This window comes from Anas platyrhynchos, chromosome 2 (assembly GCF_047663525.1).
Source record: "Anas platyrhynchos isolate ZD024472 breed Pekin duck chromosome 2, IASCAAS_PekinDuck_T2T, whole genome shotgun sequence".
Classification (NCBI taxonomy): domain Eukaryota; kingdom Metazoa; phylum Chordata; class Aves; order Anseriformes; family Anatidae; genus Anas; species Anas platyrhynchos.
This window is the reverse complement of record NC_092588.1, coordinates 133,953,926-133,970,321: the sequence shown is the minus strand read 5'-3', so window position 1 is coordinate 133,970,321 and position 16,396 is coordinate 133,953,926. Positions and strand designations below refer to the sequence as shown.

At 38.7% G+C, this 16,396-nt stretch overlaps 1 protein-coding gene across 6 annotated transcripts in view; it reads left to right on the top strand.

Moving 5' to 3' along the window:
• PPP1R9A (protein phosphatase 1 regulatory subunit 9A) overlaps nucleotides 1-16,396 on the top strand; it is a 147,457-nt gene that overhangs the window by 118,354 nt on the left and 12,707 nt on the right. For 4 of the 6 annotated variants that reach the window (XM_027450811.3, XM_027450810.3, XM_027450813.3 and 1 more), the window contains exons 10-15: nucleotides 1,016-1,112; nucleotides 1,220-1,391; nucleotides 7,985-8,142; nucleotides 8,721-9,021; nucleotides 13,130-13,217; nucleotides 13,314-13,391. In XM_027450811.3, coding sequence (XP_027306612.2) covers nucleotides 1,016-1,112; nucleotides 1,220-1,391; nucleotides 7,985-8,142; nucleotides 8,721-9,021; nucleotides 13,130-13,217; nucleotides 13,314-13,391 — 894 coding nt within the window. The remainder of the gene's footprint in view (nucleotides 1-1,015; nucleotides 1,113-1,219; nucleotides 1,392-7,984; nucleotides 8,143-8,720; nucleotides 9,022-13,129; nucleotides 13,218-13,313; nucleotides 13,392-16,396) is intronic. The other 2 variants (XM_027450815.3, XM_027450814.3) reach the window with 1 other exon arrangement.

The following is a 16,396-nucleotide window of genomic DNA, read 5'->3' as shown; positions in this document are numbered from 1 at the left end:
AGAAATGTTTGCTGCAATTTATAGTGACATATCAGCTGGATTCACTCCTGCTTTGTACTAATGTAACACACAAAAGCAATTTGTTTTGTTACATTTTCCATCTTATTTTTCTTCCTCCTGTAGATGCCAGGATTATTTGAGCTGTTGAGCTAACTGATGGTTACCTGCCCCCTTCTGTTTCATGTGGTCCCTTTCTCTGATGGCTAGGAAGAATAATAACATCTTATATTTCTATAATGGTTTCCATTCCCCAAATGTTCTTTTGTGCAGCATTTTTTAATTAATGCTGACATGTGGTCATTTAAAAAAGAAAACTCAAAAATGTACAGCAATGTCAAGTGAAAACTGGAAGCGTAGAAGTAAATACCCTGTCCAATTTAAAAAAAAAAAAAAAAAAAAGATATTCAAAATGTCATTACCTATATTGGAATTTCGTGACTGTTCCAGAACTAACTGTTATGTCGTGTGCTTTTAATCATAAGTGCCTTCGATTTTCAAAGTAAAAGGAAGTAAGAAAAATAGATAGATTGACCTTGTATAGCTTTTCTGTTGCTATTCCACTTTATATTAGTAAAAGATGTAGTCCATGGTTTTTAACTATCTTAGACTCCTAAAAACACCTAACAGATTTCCTTAAAACTTACTAGAAAATTAAATTTGTACCTGAAAACTTCTGGCTGTCCTTTCACTGAAAAAGTACACTCTCACTCTCATAAAACAGAGATTCTATCCCATTTCCCACAGCAGAATGGAGACTTTTACTTTTTTATTTTTTGTATTTTCACATAGCATATTGATGTAGAATGATAAATAATTGCTTACATTTTGTCTTAATTGCAGTTTCATACTTATTTCTAGGTTAATAGTAAAATATTTGTTAAGGACAGAATTTTCTGATGCGTAGTCCAACATCTAGTACACCAGAACAATCTTATTTTCTGTTTGAATGTGATTGCTTTTTGATGACAGCAAGAACATCTTTTTCTTTTTCTTTTTTTTTTTTTTTTTCCCTAAGAGAACTTGACTTCATCAAACGCCAGGAAGCTGAACGAAAGAAAATAGAAGATTTGGAGAAAGCACATCTTGCAGAGGTTCAAGGCTTACAAGCTCGTGTGAGTATTATTTACTCATTGGTTTGGTGACAATTCTGTCTGATAATACAGAAAAAAAATACAGATGTGTGTGTGCTATAGTTAAAAATGTGTTGTATTTCTTCCAGATACGAGACTTGGAAGCAGAAGTTTTCAGGCTACTGAAGCAAAATGGGAGCCAGGTTAACAATAACAACAACATATTTGAAAGGCAGACATCTTTTGGAGAAGTTTCTAGAGGAGATCCAGTGGAAAATCTAGATACTAAGCAAGTGTCCTGTCTGGATGGCTTAAGTCAAGGTTTGTTTGAACCAATCCATAACTCTTGTAATGTGTACACATAAATAGTATGGTTATCATTTAGGATTTAAAGGAAATACTAACACAGGAATGCTGTTGTTTTTCCAGAGTTCATCAAATAATGACAATAAAGAGTTCCAGAATAACTATACAATGAATATTCATTAAGAAGTGGAAGTGACTAGCATGTTTTAATAAAGACCATTGTTGATTTCATAAAGCTTAAATGAATTTTCAGTGAGATGCCATCAACATTTAGGTTTAATTCCACAACTTCTGTTGTGTTAATAAAATAGGAGAAAATTGTGCTTTCTTGCATTCCTAAACTCATCCTTAATTACCCGATCACCAAAGATCAAGCAAGAACGAAGTTATCAGAATTACAAAAACAAGCTTAAATTTAGCATTTTGAATGGATCTTTTCAAGGTTCTGATCTCACCTTGGTACTAACATCAAAAGCAGCTGTGTAGGTAGAGCTCACCGTTTCTCAGGATGGGGCCTTCTGTGAACAAAATGCAAAATCTTTCCTGGTTCGTTCATTAAAATAATAGTAGTCTACAGCACAGCCTGATTTACAGCATAAGAACTGTTAGACTTTGTTCTACATTATCGAAGAGCCAAAACAACTTCTGGTGATGGTAAGATGTGGATAGGTGCTATGATTCTATGATTCTATTGGCAGGGTAACTGTAACCTTTACTTGTTTTGCGTAGAAAAGATAATTGTTATTTTTTCAGACTGTGCCAGTGAGAATACACACATAACTTTCATAGCTTTAGTTAGAGTTTTAAGTTCTGTAACTGCAAGTGTTTCCTTACTGTTGAGGTATATGCAGAATTGAAGCCAACGTTAGATTCACAGCATTGGAATGAAATCGTTTGGTGCAGGAGCAATACTAACTGTGTATTTAGTGACAGTCTGTGAAATCAGGTTCTGGGATTATGACAAGGGAGCACCAGAGTTCATTCCTAGAAATATTTTCGTTTTCAATAATCTATAATATTATTTATTTTTCTGGTGAAGAAAAATGCATTGCGCTACCAATTAAATTGATTTCTAGCAGTCACGGGGGTGTTTTATTAAAATTGCTATTTTAGCAGTTAGCTCATGTGTGGAGTAACAAATTGAGTATTGCTCTGCAGACAAATCAATGTGAATTATATTTTAACATAATGTATGTACATAAAAAAGGGCTTGTCCTTCTGAAACAGTATCTGTGTGATACACAGACCTTGTGGAATTGGTTTCCACAAATCTCCACATAGATTTTTCTTTCTAGCAAGTGTTTATTATCCTGAAGTCTCTGAAGTTCAGGAAAGCACTCAGGGTGACAAGTCTGTATTTCTGCATAGAGACTCAGTAGGCGTTACAAGTAGATCGCATCAGGGAAGGAAAGTGTATTTTGTTTACCTGACTCCCAGAAATCATGTTTACATTTTTAGCAGTGTCAGCACACATCCACAGCTCAGGAGCTGAAATGCATTGTCAGACATCCTCTTCAATATGTACCTTGCGTGGTTCAGTGGAATGTTCTGTTTCACTAGGACTGCAAAATTCAATGCTGATAAGACTTTTTATTTTTTGTATACAATTTGAAAGGAATTTCTACATGTAAAAAAAAAATCAAAAAGCATCTTTTTAAAGCAGTAAAACTCTATGTCAGTACTTCTTAATCATATTTTTCAATTCATATTTGCATGAAAATTTTCCATTTCTAAGAGCTGCCATTTTTCACCAGGACAACATTCCCCTGGGAAGATGTTGACCAGTGTTAGTGCTTCTGAGAGTTAGAACGCGCAATCTGTGAATTTAAAACTGCTCAAATTTAACCACCTGAATACAAAAAAGAAATTCTTTGATAGAAAAAACAGATAATCATCAATGATATTTTGGAAGTAGAAAAGCCATAGTTAGATCTTAGATTCCAGGCTGAATTCGTGCTTTTAACAAGAGAAAAAGGACTTCTTTAGAATAAAGAGATACCTAAACATGCTGTGGCACTTTTTGACTTCCTTATACTTTTGCTGGTAAATTCTGTATCAGAGTGTCTGAAGTCTGTGTCGGTCTGTAATGCAGTGATACTTGGTATTTACAGACAGAGCCTATATCTTCGTATTGTTCCCATGTAAGTCTTTTAAGAAAAGGACATACCATTGTCTGGCAATGTGTGTAATAACTAATCACCCCATGCGTTCTTGCAGAGGAGCTATTGAGAGCAGGAGGAGAAGCCCATGATGTCTCCGGAGGCTGATCAGGATTCCCTAAGTGCACAGTGCGTTGTGCATCTTCGTGACATTGACACAAGCACTGCTGTCTCTTTTCTAGTTTTTATTCAAACAATACAATGCACACTTCATGTTCAGCCCCAGCTTTAGGTTTGTAGGATCAGACTGCATGTGTGCAGACACATCCTGTCATTTTTACTCTGAAGCTTGTGTCTGTCTTCCCTAAAAATCAGCTCATGTAAAAATACATATTTTATGTATCCCTTAAATTAAAATGATACAAGCACATACCATTTATTTTTTTTTTTGCTTCAGGGTGAACTGAGATGTTTATCATATTCTTGTGCTGTAATACATTTGGGTCTAGCCAACAGATGCACTGGCCTGCCATGCCCACAGGAGCACGGCTGTCTCTGCCCGTAGGTGGTCTGGCCATGAGGACATCGTGTCAGACTGCCTGGCTCCTCGGGCTGTAACATAACCTGATAGTGAGAGGCTTCCAGGAACATCAGTGGAAGCTACAGAGAGAAAGCAAAAATGTTACAGCCCAGAGTCCTTTGTTTTGCATTGGAATACCAGAAGCCTGTGGGTTGTGTTTCTTTTACAAATATTTGATTTATTCTGAGATTACAGAAAAGCTGATGAAGCCTTCAGTTCTAGTGGTCACGAGCTGTGTCCATGGCAGAGAATCAAGCTATTCACAGATGATCTGGAAGGAGCCAAGGATTTGAAACCTGGACAGTTCAGTGTTGACACCAGCTTGGACAGTCCTTGCTGATCACTGTGCAAATGCCCCTTTGAGCATCTTTGATGGTTGTGTTGGGTGTCCTGGGATGCTCAGCATCAGTTCACAGAAGGAGGTTTTGAAATGTATCAGCCTGTACATGTAGAATGGAAACACAGTGGGAGGACACGTGGTCTGCTTCCCACTCCACAATGGTACTGAAATAACACAGAGGGAAGCCCTCTGCAGGGAAGTGGTTCAAGGCCCTCTGAAAGAAAGTCCAATTAGAGTGTCTCTACAAGCAATATCGAACCTGTTATAGCATTCCTCTGAGATACTTATCATGCTCCCTAGTGTGCTAGAAGATTCCTAGGAAAATACCCTTCCTGATGCTTTTGAGCAATTTTTTTTGCAGCAGGCTGAACCAAGGTTAAGTTCAGAGCTGGCCCTGAGAGCTCACAGCCCGGCTCTGGCATGGAGGGAGCAGCAACCTGCAGGCCCAGGGGGTGGTTCACTTAAACAAGGCCAATGTGACCACTTAGTTAAATAAGTGTTTGCAGTGCCACGTTGATGGTTTGCATAATTTGGGCAATCAGCAGAATGAGTATATGGGATTGTGTGCACCTGACAGAAAAAATATGAGAAGTTCAAACCATGACAATAGGTATCCTATCAAATAATGTCAGAAACATAATTTTACACGATTTTCTAGTTTCATCTGTATCTAGAGTTTAACTCTTACACAAAGAAGAAAAGCAAGTTACGCTGCTGGAAGTCTTGCAGTGCTGTAAGACAACATGGATCTGCAAAAAGACATGAGTTTTGAAGGAGTCTTCAGCTATGTAATGGACTTTACTAAGTCAATCTGTGGCTCTGATTTCAAGAGGCAGTTTGAGCTAAACTGACAGCTCATCAGTGTTGAACTGGGAGACCCCACAGCATCCCTTTGTCTGACCACATGGTTCTGCCTCATCCACTGTCCTGCTGTAGCACTAGGACACTCGGTGCACTCATTCGATTCACCAGAACAACAGAAAACTGACTTAAGAAGGGAAGAAGTTGGAATGTCAGACTAAAATCAGATAGTTTCTTCTGGTTCCCTCATTTCAATCAGCTTGCAGACGAGCTGAGGTCCAAATCCTCTGGGGGGCTGGAAAGGTGTCACTGGGAGCTAGGGGCTGTGGATACGGAGGAGAGAGCAAGAACTCTGCATTTTGGTGGCAGTGTTAAGTCGCCGAGCTGTTTCCACCCATGGCTGGATCATATTCTCTGAGAGATGGTCATCATGGCATGGAAAGCATTGGGAAATTTTCTGCTTTATGAAAGCTGATGGATTCAGCAAGGCTAAGATGTCTCTGTTTAAAGCTAAATGTCTTTGTTTAAAGCAAAGATGTCAGTAAGATTGGCTGCTAATTAATTAGTGTGTTAGGAATGCAGTACTTAGACAAGTAAATTAGCGTAACGGATTCTGATTTGATTTGTAGTTTGAGGATTGCCAAACGAAAAAGAAGGCTGAAACCATAAATAATCTATTTCTTGTCTGGCATAAAATGTGAAAAAAAAGTTTTGCCTTATTGCGGCCTTATAAAATGTTAACTTTGCCGAAATACTCAGATTTCATTTGAATAGGTGATTGGCAGCTAAGCAAACAGCAGTGATGTCAGCTCTATTTGTAGAGGCAAGTCGTAGATGAAGTGTTTAGTATGCTTTTCCTCACAAGGCATTCTTGAATGGGGCGACTTTGAAACTAGGCAGATGAGTTGGCTTCTTAGTTCCATTTTTTATATGAAATATTTCTCCAACTTCCGTGCATCACATAATGGTGTTTGAGTAGCAGATGAAAGGGAAAATATGTAATCCTACTTTGTCTTCAAAACTGATGAAACAGAATTTCTTGTGTTTTCCAGCAGAAAGTTAGATGTATGAAGACAACAGGGAGTAAGAGCGAGAGTGTCAGTGTCCAGCTCTTTTATGATGATATAAAAAATAATGCAGCTTTGGATTTCCTTTGCATTTTAATCTTTTAAAGTACGTATGGTGGAGTACAACATCTCCTACACAAACCCCAGCTGTTCAGAAAGTACAGCAACTCTGTAGGGGTTAAGAACAGGATTGCAGAGTACATCTCCCAGCTTTCACACAGGTCTTCTGATGACTGTCTTGTTAATTTTTGTTGGGATAATTACTGCTTGTTGTAAATCTCTCAGAGGGTTTTGAGCTATTAGATCAGCATAATAACAGGCCTAACAGTCCATGTCCTGCTCAACACAGTATAGTTGTTTGTTTAGCTGATCAGGTAGAAATTGAGCCCCTTCTGTCATGTACACATACGGCATATGGCCATCCCATTCCTGTCTTGAATGACTGTAATTCGGGGTGCCTTTCATAGCTCTTCTGGATGGATTAATTTCATTTCATTTCAATTGTCATGATAAACTTCATTGAACATCTCTGGCAGTTGCCTGCAGTGAAAATTTATTTCAGCTCTCTTGGGGTCTTTCTGCAAAACTGTGACACTACTTCGCTAATGATTTTGCCAAAATATGTTGCTGTTGGAAGGTTGAAAACACACAGCTACAGTACATGGTGATAATCACAATAATAGCCGTGGCCTCTAGACTCCCACTAAGGAAAGGAGCCTGACGAAGTAGCTTCTGATGTGGTCTTAGAGCAAGTGAGGCAGGGCTGTATTGGTGTCAGGTGGCTCGTATTAATTGGTTTGTATTAGGAACCATGAGGCATGGTGCTGACAGCGACATTTTTCTTAGCTAAATTTACTTAAGTTTTTGGAGTTTGAAGGAACCCTGAATAAAGCAGAGAAGAATCTGCAAGAGGAGATGATGGTTCTGAGGACAGAGCAATAAGGGAGGAAATAACAAATGAGATTCAGTACTAATAAAAATGTGGTTTTGCTTGCAAAAGGTTTGGAGCAAACAGTTGGGCACCTTATTTGCGTTGTCACATATAACTTTGAAGAATGGACTACCTCAGCATCCAGAAGATGAGATTTCTCTCTGCTTTCCCCTCCTGTGAAGGATATTGTGACAGAGCAAGCAAGCTGTTTCACTGTCCAGAGCTCCAAAGGAATGAGTTTAGCACTTGCTTCGTAATCCTGCAAGGAAGTGGCAGTCCAGTATGTCCTCTTCGGGTGGATTAAAAAAGCAGGATTGGGAATAAATGACTGGGTCTACTAGGTCTCAAGTGATATATTCATCCAGATGCTGGAAAATGTCTGTTGAACAGCAGTGAGATGAGGATTCCTTTGCTTAAAGATGTGATTGGGGAGCACTCTGTAGACCAAGCGTGTTTAAGTAGGGCTGGGGGAGTATCTTGGACCTGCTTTCTGGGCTAGTGCAGCTGTGCTGAACAACTACATTGTTTTGCTGTGGTACCATGTAACAATGGGAAAAATCTATTAAATTTTAAAATCTGCAGGTGATTCTTTGTGATGCAGCTACTAGATATGGATCTGTCAGTGGTTTAGGTTTAGGTTTTTGTGTGTCTGCTAGCAATTCCAAAACACATGTGAGTAAAACACGCAAAGTGCATGTGTTAGCAGCTGCAGGCCATATCCTAGGAGAAACTAGTTTAATTCCAAAAGATACATATTTTACAAACAGCTTTAAATCATGTTCTCATACAGATTTCAATGAAGCAGTACCAGAAACAGAGAGACTGGACTCCAAAGCTCTGAAAACTCGAGCTCAGCTTTCCGTGAAGAACAAGCGGCAGAGGCCAACGAGAACAAGGCTCTATGACAGCATCAGTTCAACTGATGGAGAGGACAGTCTTGAACGAAAGGTGAGAAGGACTCTGCCCTCTCTCTCAGGCTTCCTTTGGAATGCTAGATTGCCCCTGTAAGTCTTTCCATCCCCTGTCTTTGTCCTTGCATTGTAGTACAGGCAGTATGCATTCCTCTGTGGCCAGTTCACTATGAATGCCCTTGAGTGATGTGTGAGTCCAGTCTCCTTTGAGTCAGCACACCTGGGTTTTTTGGTTGTGTTGTTTTTTTTTTTCTGTTTTTAACAGGTATCCTGGCCTTCTTGATTTATGTGTGCTTTATAATGCAAAGTGGGTCCTTTAATTTATGCAGGAGGTGAAAGGAACTTAAGTCCTACATTTCTCTGTTTGTTAATTTGTTAACACAATTGATATGATATTTACTCATTGTTTTATCTGATTCTGACTTCTACCTGAAAGCAAATATCAATAAACAACACTATGTGGTATTAAAAGGTAATGAATGACATGAATTGCTAAAGTGTTTCTTACAAATAGAAGAATAAATAATGAATAAAAGAAGTGCATGTTCAAAGTAAACCTTGCTCTGATTGGTTACTAAATGGTATAACCTGCTTTATAATCTCTTATACCAACAGCCGTCAAACAGTTACAGTAGTCCCATGCACATTTCAAAATCACCACTGCCCATTTGTATGAGAGCATCCTCACCAGCATCAGATTCTGGTGCTTCCTCCCTCTCCCCAGTGGCTAGCAGTGCAGCAATCTCACTTGACAACCTAACTGAAAACCAAGAAGAAGGACAGCAGCACAAAGGAGGTGTCCTCTCCCTGTATGCTCGGGGACACACTCCACTTTCCTCTCCTTCAAAATCTGGGCACAGCTCTGAAGCATCTCCTTTGCATCACCCATCTGGCAGGAATGTTTTACAAGATAAAGGTATTATTATTTTTTACAATAAATTGGTGCATCAGTTTGCTCACTTACATCTAATTTATGAACTTCTATTTTGTACTACAACCATAGCAACTAGAAGGCCACCTTCTCATAACTTCTTTTGTCTACCTGGAAGTCAGAAAATTGCAGTTGACCTCGTATGATGGTATAAGAAAAGGACAAAGTTAAAATGAGTTCAGGAACAGCTATCTTTCTTCTTTTCTTTTCTTTTTTTTTTTTTTCTTAGGACTCTGAAAAAAGATATGGGGAAGTTGCCTTTAAGAAAATCTTCTCTGTTTTTTTCAAAACATAAAATTATTGGGCCTCAGGACATCTTTGTGTTAGAAACATGATTAACATATTGTACTTATTTGAATGATGTGACTTTGGCACTGCTAGATGCTTTTTTTGGAGGGTCAGAAAGAGTGTAAAGCAAGAATAACAGATTGTAGCTTTTAATTGCAGAGAGGCAACAGACTCTAGATTAAACAAGAGGTCAGTGGCTGGGGACTCTGCATTTATAGAAAGAAAGAGTGATTTGTTAGACAAGTTGGCCACATTGCTAGTTATTTCATTCAGATTCTTTGAATATAAGCTGGCTGTAACACAATGCAGTCATACCTAGTTGAGGTACATTTCTCAAATACTTGTTTATTCAGTGCATTCACAATACAATATTGCACAGAACGCTGAGCCCTCTGTTTCAGATGTCTTAAGAAGTCAGAATTAGCAATTTACAGCACATTAGTATTCTTGCCTATGCACATTGCATTCTCTAAATGTAACATCAGCTAAAATACATGATAAAATTGTTTGTGAGTAAGAACTGCGGGAATGGGCCTGGATAGGTTCAGAATAGTCTTTGACTAAGTGGAATTAACTGAAAAGAAGAACCCGATGAGGAGTTTTGTTTGTCCGTGTAAATGAAAAGACTTGCTATTTATTTACAACCTATGTTTTCTTCATCGTCATACAGGGCTCTCATACCAATTCTTTATAGACAGATTAATGAAGTTTTGACTAATTTAGAATAGGTTAATATACGCTGGCGTTTTTAGATGGGATCTGAAATTGCTAGTCTATTGTATAGTTACTAATTGTATGCTTCTTCATGAATCAGGGTTAAATTCTGAGCCTGAATTTTGCAAGTGCAAAATAAGGGTGTGAACATAAGAACATGACTTTCCTGACTCCTCATTGTAAGCATACAATTACTCTATCAATGGGGACATAACTCCTGCATTTACATCTGATGTATAAAAAATATCTTGATAAAAATTTGGTGGAGATTAGCCTTATAGTGTAAGGAATGGGGTGTTATACTCCACCTGGTGTGTTGCTTTTTCCTTCCCAGTTCAGGTTTGAAAATTAACCCATGTCTAAATAAGGAAGGGTTTCATGCCTTCCCCACTGTGATCATTACATAAACAACCAGTGTTTTTGGTTGTATCCAGATTCTAATGGGTATGTGAAAACTAAAGCAGAACAATTTTCTTTCAAATTAAAAAAAAAAAATCACTTAATAAATTTTACAAACTATATCCTAAAGCAGTTGTTTTGCAACAAGTATTGTAGTGTTACCATTTTCATTGATTATTAATTGGGCTGTCAAACTCTAACATTGCAGAAAATGAAAAGAGTCATTCTGTTTGTTCTGTGTGTTTAGCTAGTTGGTTTTTTGTTTTGTTTTGTTTTTTCAGAGATAGAAAGAGAACACATGCATGTCCACTGATTAATCTCTGATTAGCAAATGTGAGCTTTAGCAAGATCATATTTTTTTTTCTTATGAGATCTTGAATGTTGTAGACAAGCTGAAATGTCAGGAGATCACTTCTGTTGCAAAATGGTGAAAATCTTGCTTTTGTCTTTTAAGCACGACTTTTTCATGTACAAGTGTGATTGATTCTTCTTTCTTCACTTCTGCTTGCTTTGTGCAACCTTGTTTACAAGGCAGCTGAAGTGACCGCTGTGGGCAATCCTCTGCCGATGTGAGGCTGACTTCAGCTGTGTTGTGACCTTGAGACAAGAAGTTAGGGCTAGGCTCCGTTCACATCCATCATCTGCAGATCACTTACACCAGCTCTCGAAGGCCAAAAGTGATAGATCAAATGGCTTCTGTGTGATTTATGCTGAAGAACCAGCTCTCTGTCACCCTCCCTGAAGAACCTGAAGGAGTCAGGGGAGGTTCAGCCTTCCAGGGTGGTCAGATGTCCCTCCTGCCCAGGCCCTGCAGTCCTGCTCCGTGGCCTGTGCCATGAGTACATGTATATATACCTCCACATATGCAAGCTCCTGTAGGTTTAAACCAGTGCCAAAGCTGTTACAGGGGCCTAGCTCATCCACCTTCCCCTGTATCTCACAGCCATCATAAATGCTTTTCCCAGCAAATCCTCACAATTCAAAGCACTCCAGCTGGGCCAAGCTGTGTGTGAGTGGGAGCAGAGTGATGTAAAAGCCTGACAGGAGCTGGCTGGAGCTGGTAGCTGCTATGTGTCCCTGCCGAGCTCTACAGATTTTTTCCTCTACTACAGAAGCAAAACCTCCAGTTACTAAATGTTTTTATTATTTGCCCACCACTAAAGCAGGGTATCTTACAGTTTCATTTACTTTCATTAAGATGTTTCACCAAAAGCCCCACCACCCCCCAGCTCCCAAACCCCACTTGGCTGTGAGTACAGTGTGAAAAGAGGCATTGTGATCTTTTAGTCCTGAAAGTGGCAATTTTGACAGTGGTTAAATGAAAAGTATACCTTAAAGATGAAAGAGGAACCATGAGCAGATCTTTGAGGAGAAAGAGAGGAGTGTGCACAGTGTAGAGTTGGTGCAAAGAGCACCTTGCCTAAGGTTCTCCGCACCCGCCGTGGGGTGGGTTTCTTCTCAAGAGATGTTGACCTCTTGTCATTTTGTATTACTCTGTTGTTTTTTTTCCTCATGGGGAACTTTTATTTGTTTTCGTTTTTTGACATGAGGATACTTGTCAGTTGTTCTTGAGTGCTTTTGTTAACATAAGGTAACATTTGTTAGTAGAAATAGTATGGCCTTTGGAGCATGGATGTCTCAAGAGGCTTGTTTTCCTGCTTTTTCCATAATGATTTATGAGTCACTTGCACACTGGATTTTGTACTTGAATGAAAACTTAGCCAAATATTATCCACAAAGCAACATACACTGTCCTGTGGTATTTTGGGCTGATTCTGAGGGCTTAACTTCTGAGAAATCCACAAACCTAGCAGTGTTTTCGGTTGAAAGCCACTGTAAATCTGAGGTCGCGTTGTAAAGTCACCAAATTGCAAGTGACACAAATAACTGACCTTCATTTGCTCCCTCTAGAAGAGTTGGGAGCACTCTTTGTGCTTAAGAATCACAGAAACTGTGTCTGATTTTTTCAGCTGCTGTGTGTTTTAGCTGCCGTGTAGATTTCACAGGGTGTTTTGCATACTTAGAGTCATTGTTTTTGCTTTATGGGTACTGCAGTGAGTTTCCTCTAGGTTTTAACAGTTTATGCAGAAACCATCAGAAATTGGTAGAGGTCTTAGGGCAAATTTATTGACTAAAATACTTTTATTATTATTATTATTATTATTATTAATAGAAATGGTTGGATTTCAAGTTAAATACTCATTTTAGCTGAGTAGTTAACAGATAAGTATCACCTAGCTTATCCATCATAAGAAGTACCCTCTGCTCCAAAGTTCAAGAAAGGATTTCAGCAGTCATTTTTGAAGTAGAGTGCACATACCACATGATTTCTGTAAAATGAGAACAGCTGAGTTCAAAAATGGATTTGCTGTAACATTTACCTGTAAATCCTTTTTGTTGTTTGACTTGCTACATATTCACTAAAGCTCAACCAAATTAACTTTTTTTTTCATTTTCTTTGATTAAAATAAGATTTCTTCATGTGTATTTTCAAGTTGTGAAACTATGTTTGTATTACTTTTCACACCCATCTTAAAAATGAGAAGAATGCACATCTTTAAATTGTGTACATGTATGCATATCTAATTGCGAACAGGTATACAAACTGTTCTGGATGGATGGAAAGTGGAATAGCTATCAGTAGCAATTAAAAATAATAATGTACATTCTCCCATGTACGAATGTATCCTAGATGGTGCCACATGTGCCCAGGCAGCAAGATCAACTCTCCCTACTATAGGGCATGCAGAAAAACTAAAGCGAAAACTTGCAGATCTTGGGTAAGCATTTTGTTACTTAAAATATACTATTTAATAAAAGGAATGAAAGTAAAATTTGAAAAAAACATTTCCTAATGTTTTCTAATATTGTTGTAGGGCTCCCTTGAGAAGGAGTTCAAACAAGGGCAAGAAGCGGAAAGAGAAAGAAGCTGTTAGGGTGACCTGTGGCAGTAGGTATGGGTAAAAGATGGAGTATGTAAGAAATGGTATGCCAGAAATACTGGGAAAACCTAATCATCCTGGCTGTTGGGAGTGTTAACAGTCTCACTGCCTTCAGATAATATGTTTTAAACTTTGAGACAACCTTCTGAGCTTAGAAACCTAGATTTCTTAACTAAGAGAAGACTAACCAATAATCTAAAAACACTTGGAGGCTTGTATCACTTCTGCCATTGCATCCACTGATAGTATTTGCAGAAATACATTATTAGAGCTGGCCTACAAGATGCATACACACTCAGAATAAGTTAATAATACCATTGATTCAGAAATCTTAACATAGTCCCATGCGTTTTTTGGAAAAAGCCCCCAGAGCAAGGATGAGCAGCAGATATTCACTACAGCTTGACTGCAGTCACTTCAGGAATGCTTTCAGAAGAGTTTGTTTCTGAAGGTAAACATCATAAGTTGAAAGTAGATAGGAAAAATGCTGACTGCATTGGCCATGTCCCCAGCTCTCAGGCAAGGAATTGTGAGATCTGATGAGACCACATCATCGGCATCCAGACTCTGAATGAATAAATAAATGAACATTCAATGGCAGGAAGCAATCTTTTCTGCAAAAGCTAGTGTGGATTTTTACTGAAGGCCTCTCCTTGTATACTGATGAATCTGACACAGTCCCAGGTACCTGATTCCAGGTATGAGAGGCAAGCATTCAGTTAAATTTTGGGAATGCTGAGCAAACACAATGCATTCTGAAAGTCCAAAGGACATAGCAACTCAAAAACTCTCTGAACAGGAAATAATGCAAAAGAAAACCTACATGGTAGACGAGCTAGCTACAGAAAGCAAAGTTCAAATGCTCCTCAGAAAATGTATGCAGTTGAAAATCAGTATGTAACAGTTCGTGGAGTTTTGCTGACAGTCTAACACATGGAGACCCAGTGACAAATCTCCATAAATCACAGAAGCAGAAGAAACATTAGACTCTGGAGTTACCCCTTAGGCACACTGTACTGAATTGTCAATGTTCTAACGCAGCACACGTCCATGTTCTGCACGGATCTGGCAGGATCTTCAGAGAACTTAGAGCAGTCACCACCTCTACACAAGTGTCAGAAAAACTGTTGCAGTCGAAATTCCACTGGCATAAAGTGCTTGCAGTGTGCCCTGCAGTTAATGCTCATTATTTCCTTAGTGGAAGAGGGGGAAAGAGAGATTGTTAAACCAAATTCTCTGCACCTGTGCATAGCTGCAAGGCAGGTAGCGCCTTTAGGAGGGCTTTAAACACCGGGTAGCATTTACATACCAAGCACAGCATGGGAGAAAGGAATACACACTTGTTTGTAGGAAGCACACCCCACGGAACTTAGTGTGTTCCTAATGCCAGCATGGTATGTTACAGATGCTTGTGAGATCCAATAGTTATCTTCCTTGGAGGAAGCAGATCACAGCACAGGACGATCAGCTGCTTATTAGACCATCTGATAAATCAGTTATTTGTATTGTTTGTTACTGAATATTTCTGAGTTTGGATACAGTTACCAAAAGCAGAGTTTAATGCTGTTTTCAAACACAAAATTCATAAGCGTTTTTAATCCTCACTGTGCCTCTGTAAGCTGAAATGTTATTATTTCAGTATAACTTCTTAAACACCAGTTGTCACTTGCTTTGTTAGTAACTCCACAGAATTTGCCTGAGAAAAATGTGAGGATGTTTTCTTTACATTCCAAAGCTGTGTAAGATCTTTGAAACAAGGAAGATGATTAAAAGACAGCATCCTGTTATAATTACTTAAAGCAACTGATTGTCATAGGATTAATCATGCTGTCAGATGCATATTGCAAGCATTATTTTGCCATTGCCAAAAGTAGCACTCAAAATGTGTAGAAGAAAATCCTGAATTATTTCCTAAGACTACCACTAATGTTAAATATATTTAAAAAATCTCCCATTTAAGTAGAAAATGCATAATCCCCATGCTGGCAGTAGGTGTTTCAAGCAACATCATTTTTTTTTCTTTCTTTTCTCAAGCAATATCTGAGCATGAGGAAGGAGCACAGGACTGTGTCAGACACATCTACCTTTATATAGCAAAAGGGAGAGAGGATTCTTGTTCTGCTTCGCTGCCTGGGGGCCTTCTGACAACCTCCATTTCATCCACACAGAGAAGAGGTTTCACAATACACAGAGCTAGGGATTATGTTCATCATGATTTAGAAGCTGTCCAGAAGGTGGAAGCTGAGGGGAGATTTATATGATTGCAGTTTACTGGTGGCTGCTAAGGGCAGTGCAAATTTCAAGCTCTGAAGCAGGCTTAGTTAACATTAATACAGAAGTTGATACAGATAATGTGAGAACATGACATACGCATAAGTTCTTTGATGTAGGCACTTGGAATAGATAACTTCAATTTGCATACTATGTTGTTGACATGATATAAATATTTATAAAATGCCAATAATTCAGGCATTTTATTTCATAACTGTTACATTTGCTTTGATCACATTATCCATTGTAACATTTGTTAGTACAAAGAGAGAAGCTACTAATACTGCATAGGAGTTTCTATATTAGTATTTTTAATATTTAATAATTTTTAAATCTAGATCTCTATCAGTATTTAGGTGTTGTAACCAAGGTACATCTACGTAGTGGTTACAGGCACACCTGGTTCATTCTGCCTGTTGTCCAAATCTGAGCCAGACCTGTCTGGGAACCAGAGCCTGCTTGGGACAGTGCTCTCTGATCTATTTAATCATGCTGAGATACCACCAAGGCTTGGAAAGGCACCAGCACAACGTGTGGCTTCTTGACTAGAGCTGGTTCACAACAAAACACAGGTCTTTTGGGTTGGCATCTTTCCCATTCTCTGGATACATGTTGTCTAAGAGAGCTTGAGTTAGAAAAAAGTCAGAACACACTTTTTTCTTCTTCTGTTAAAAGAGAGATTTCAAGAATGCCATTACCAGCTGCATGCCCCTCTGGTGATTAGTCACAGTTACATGGAATGTCAC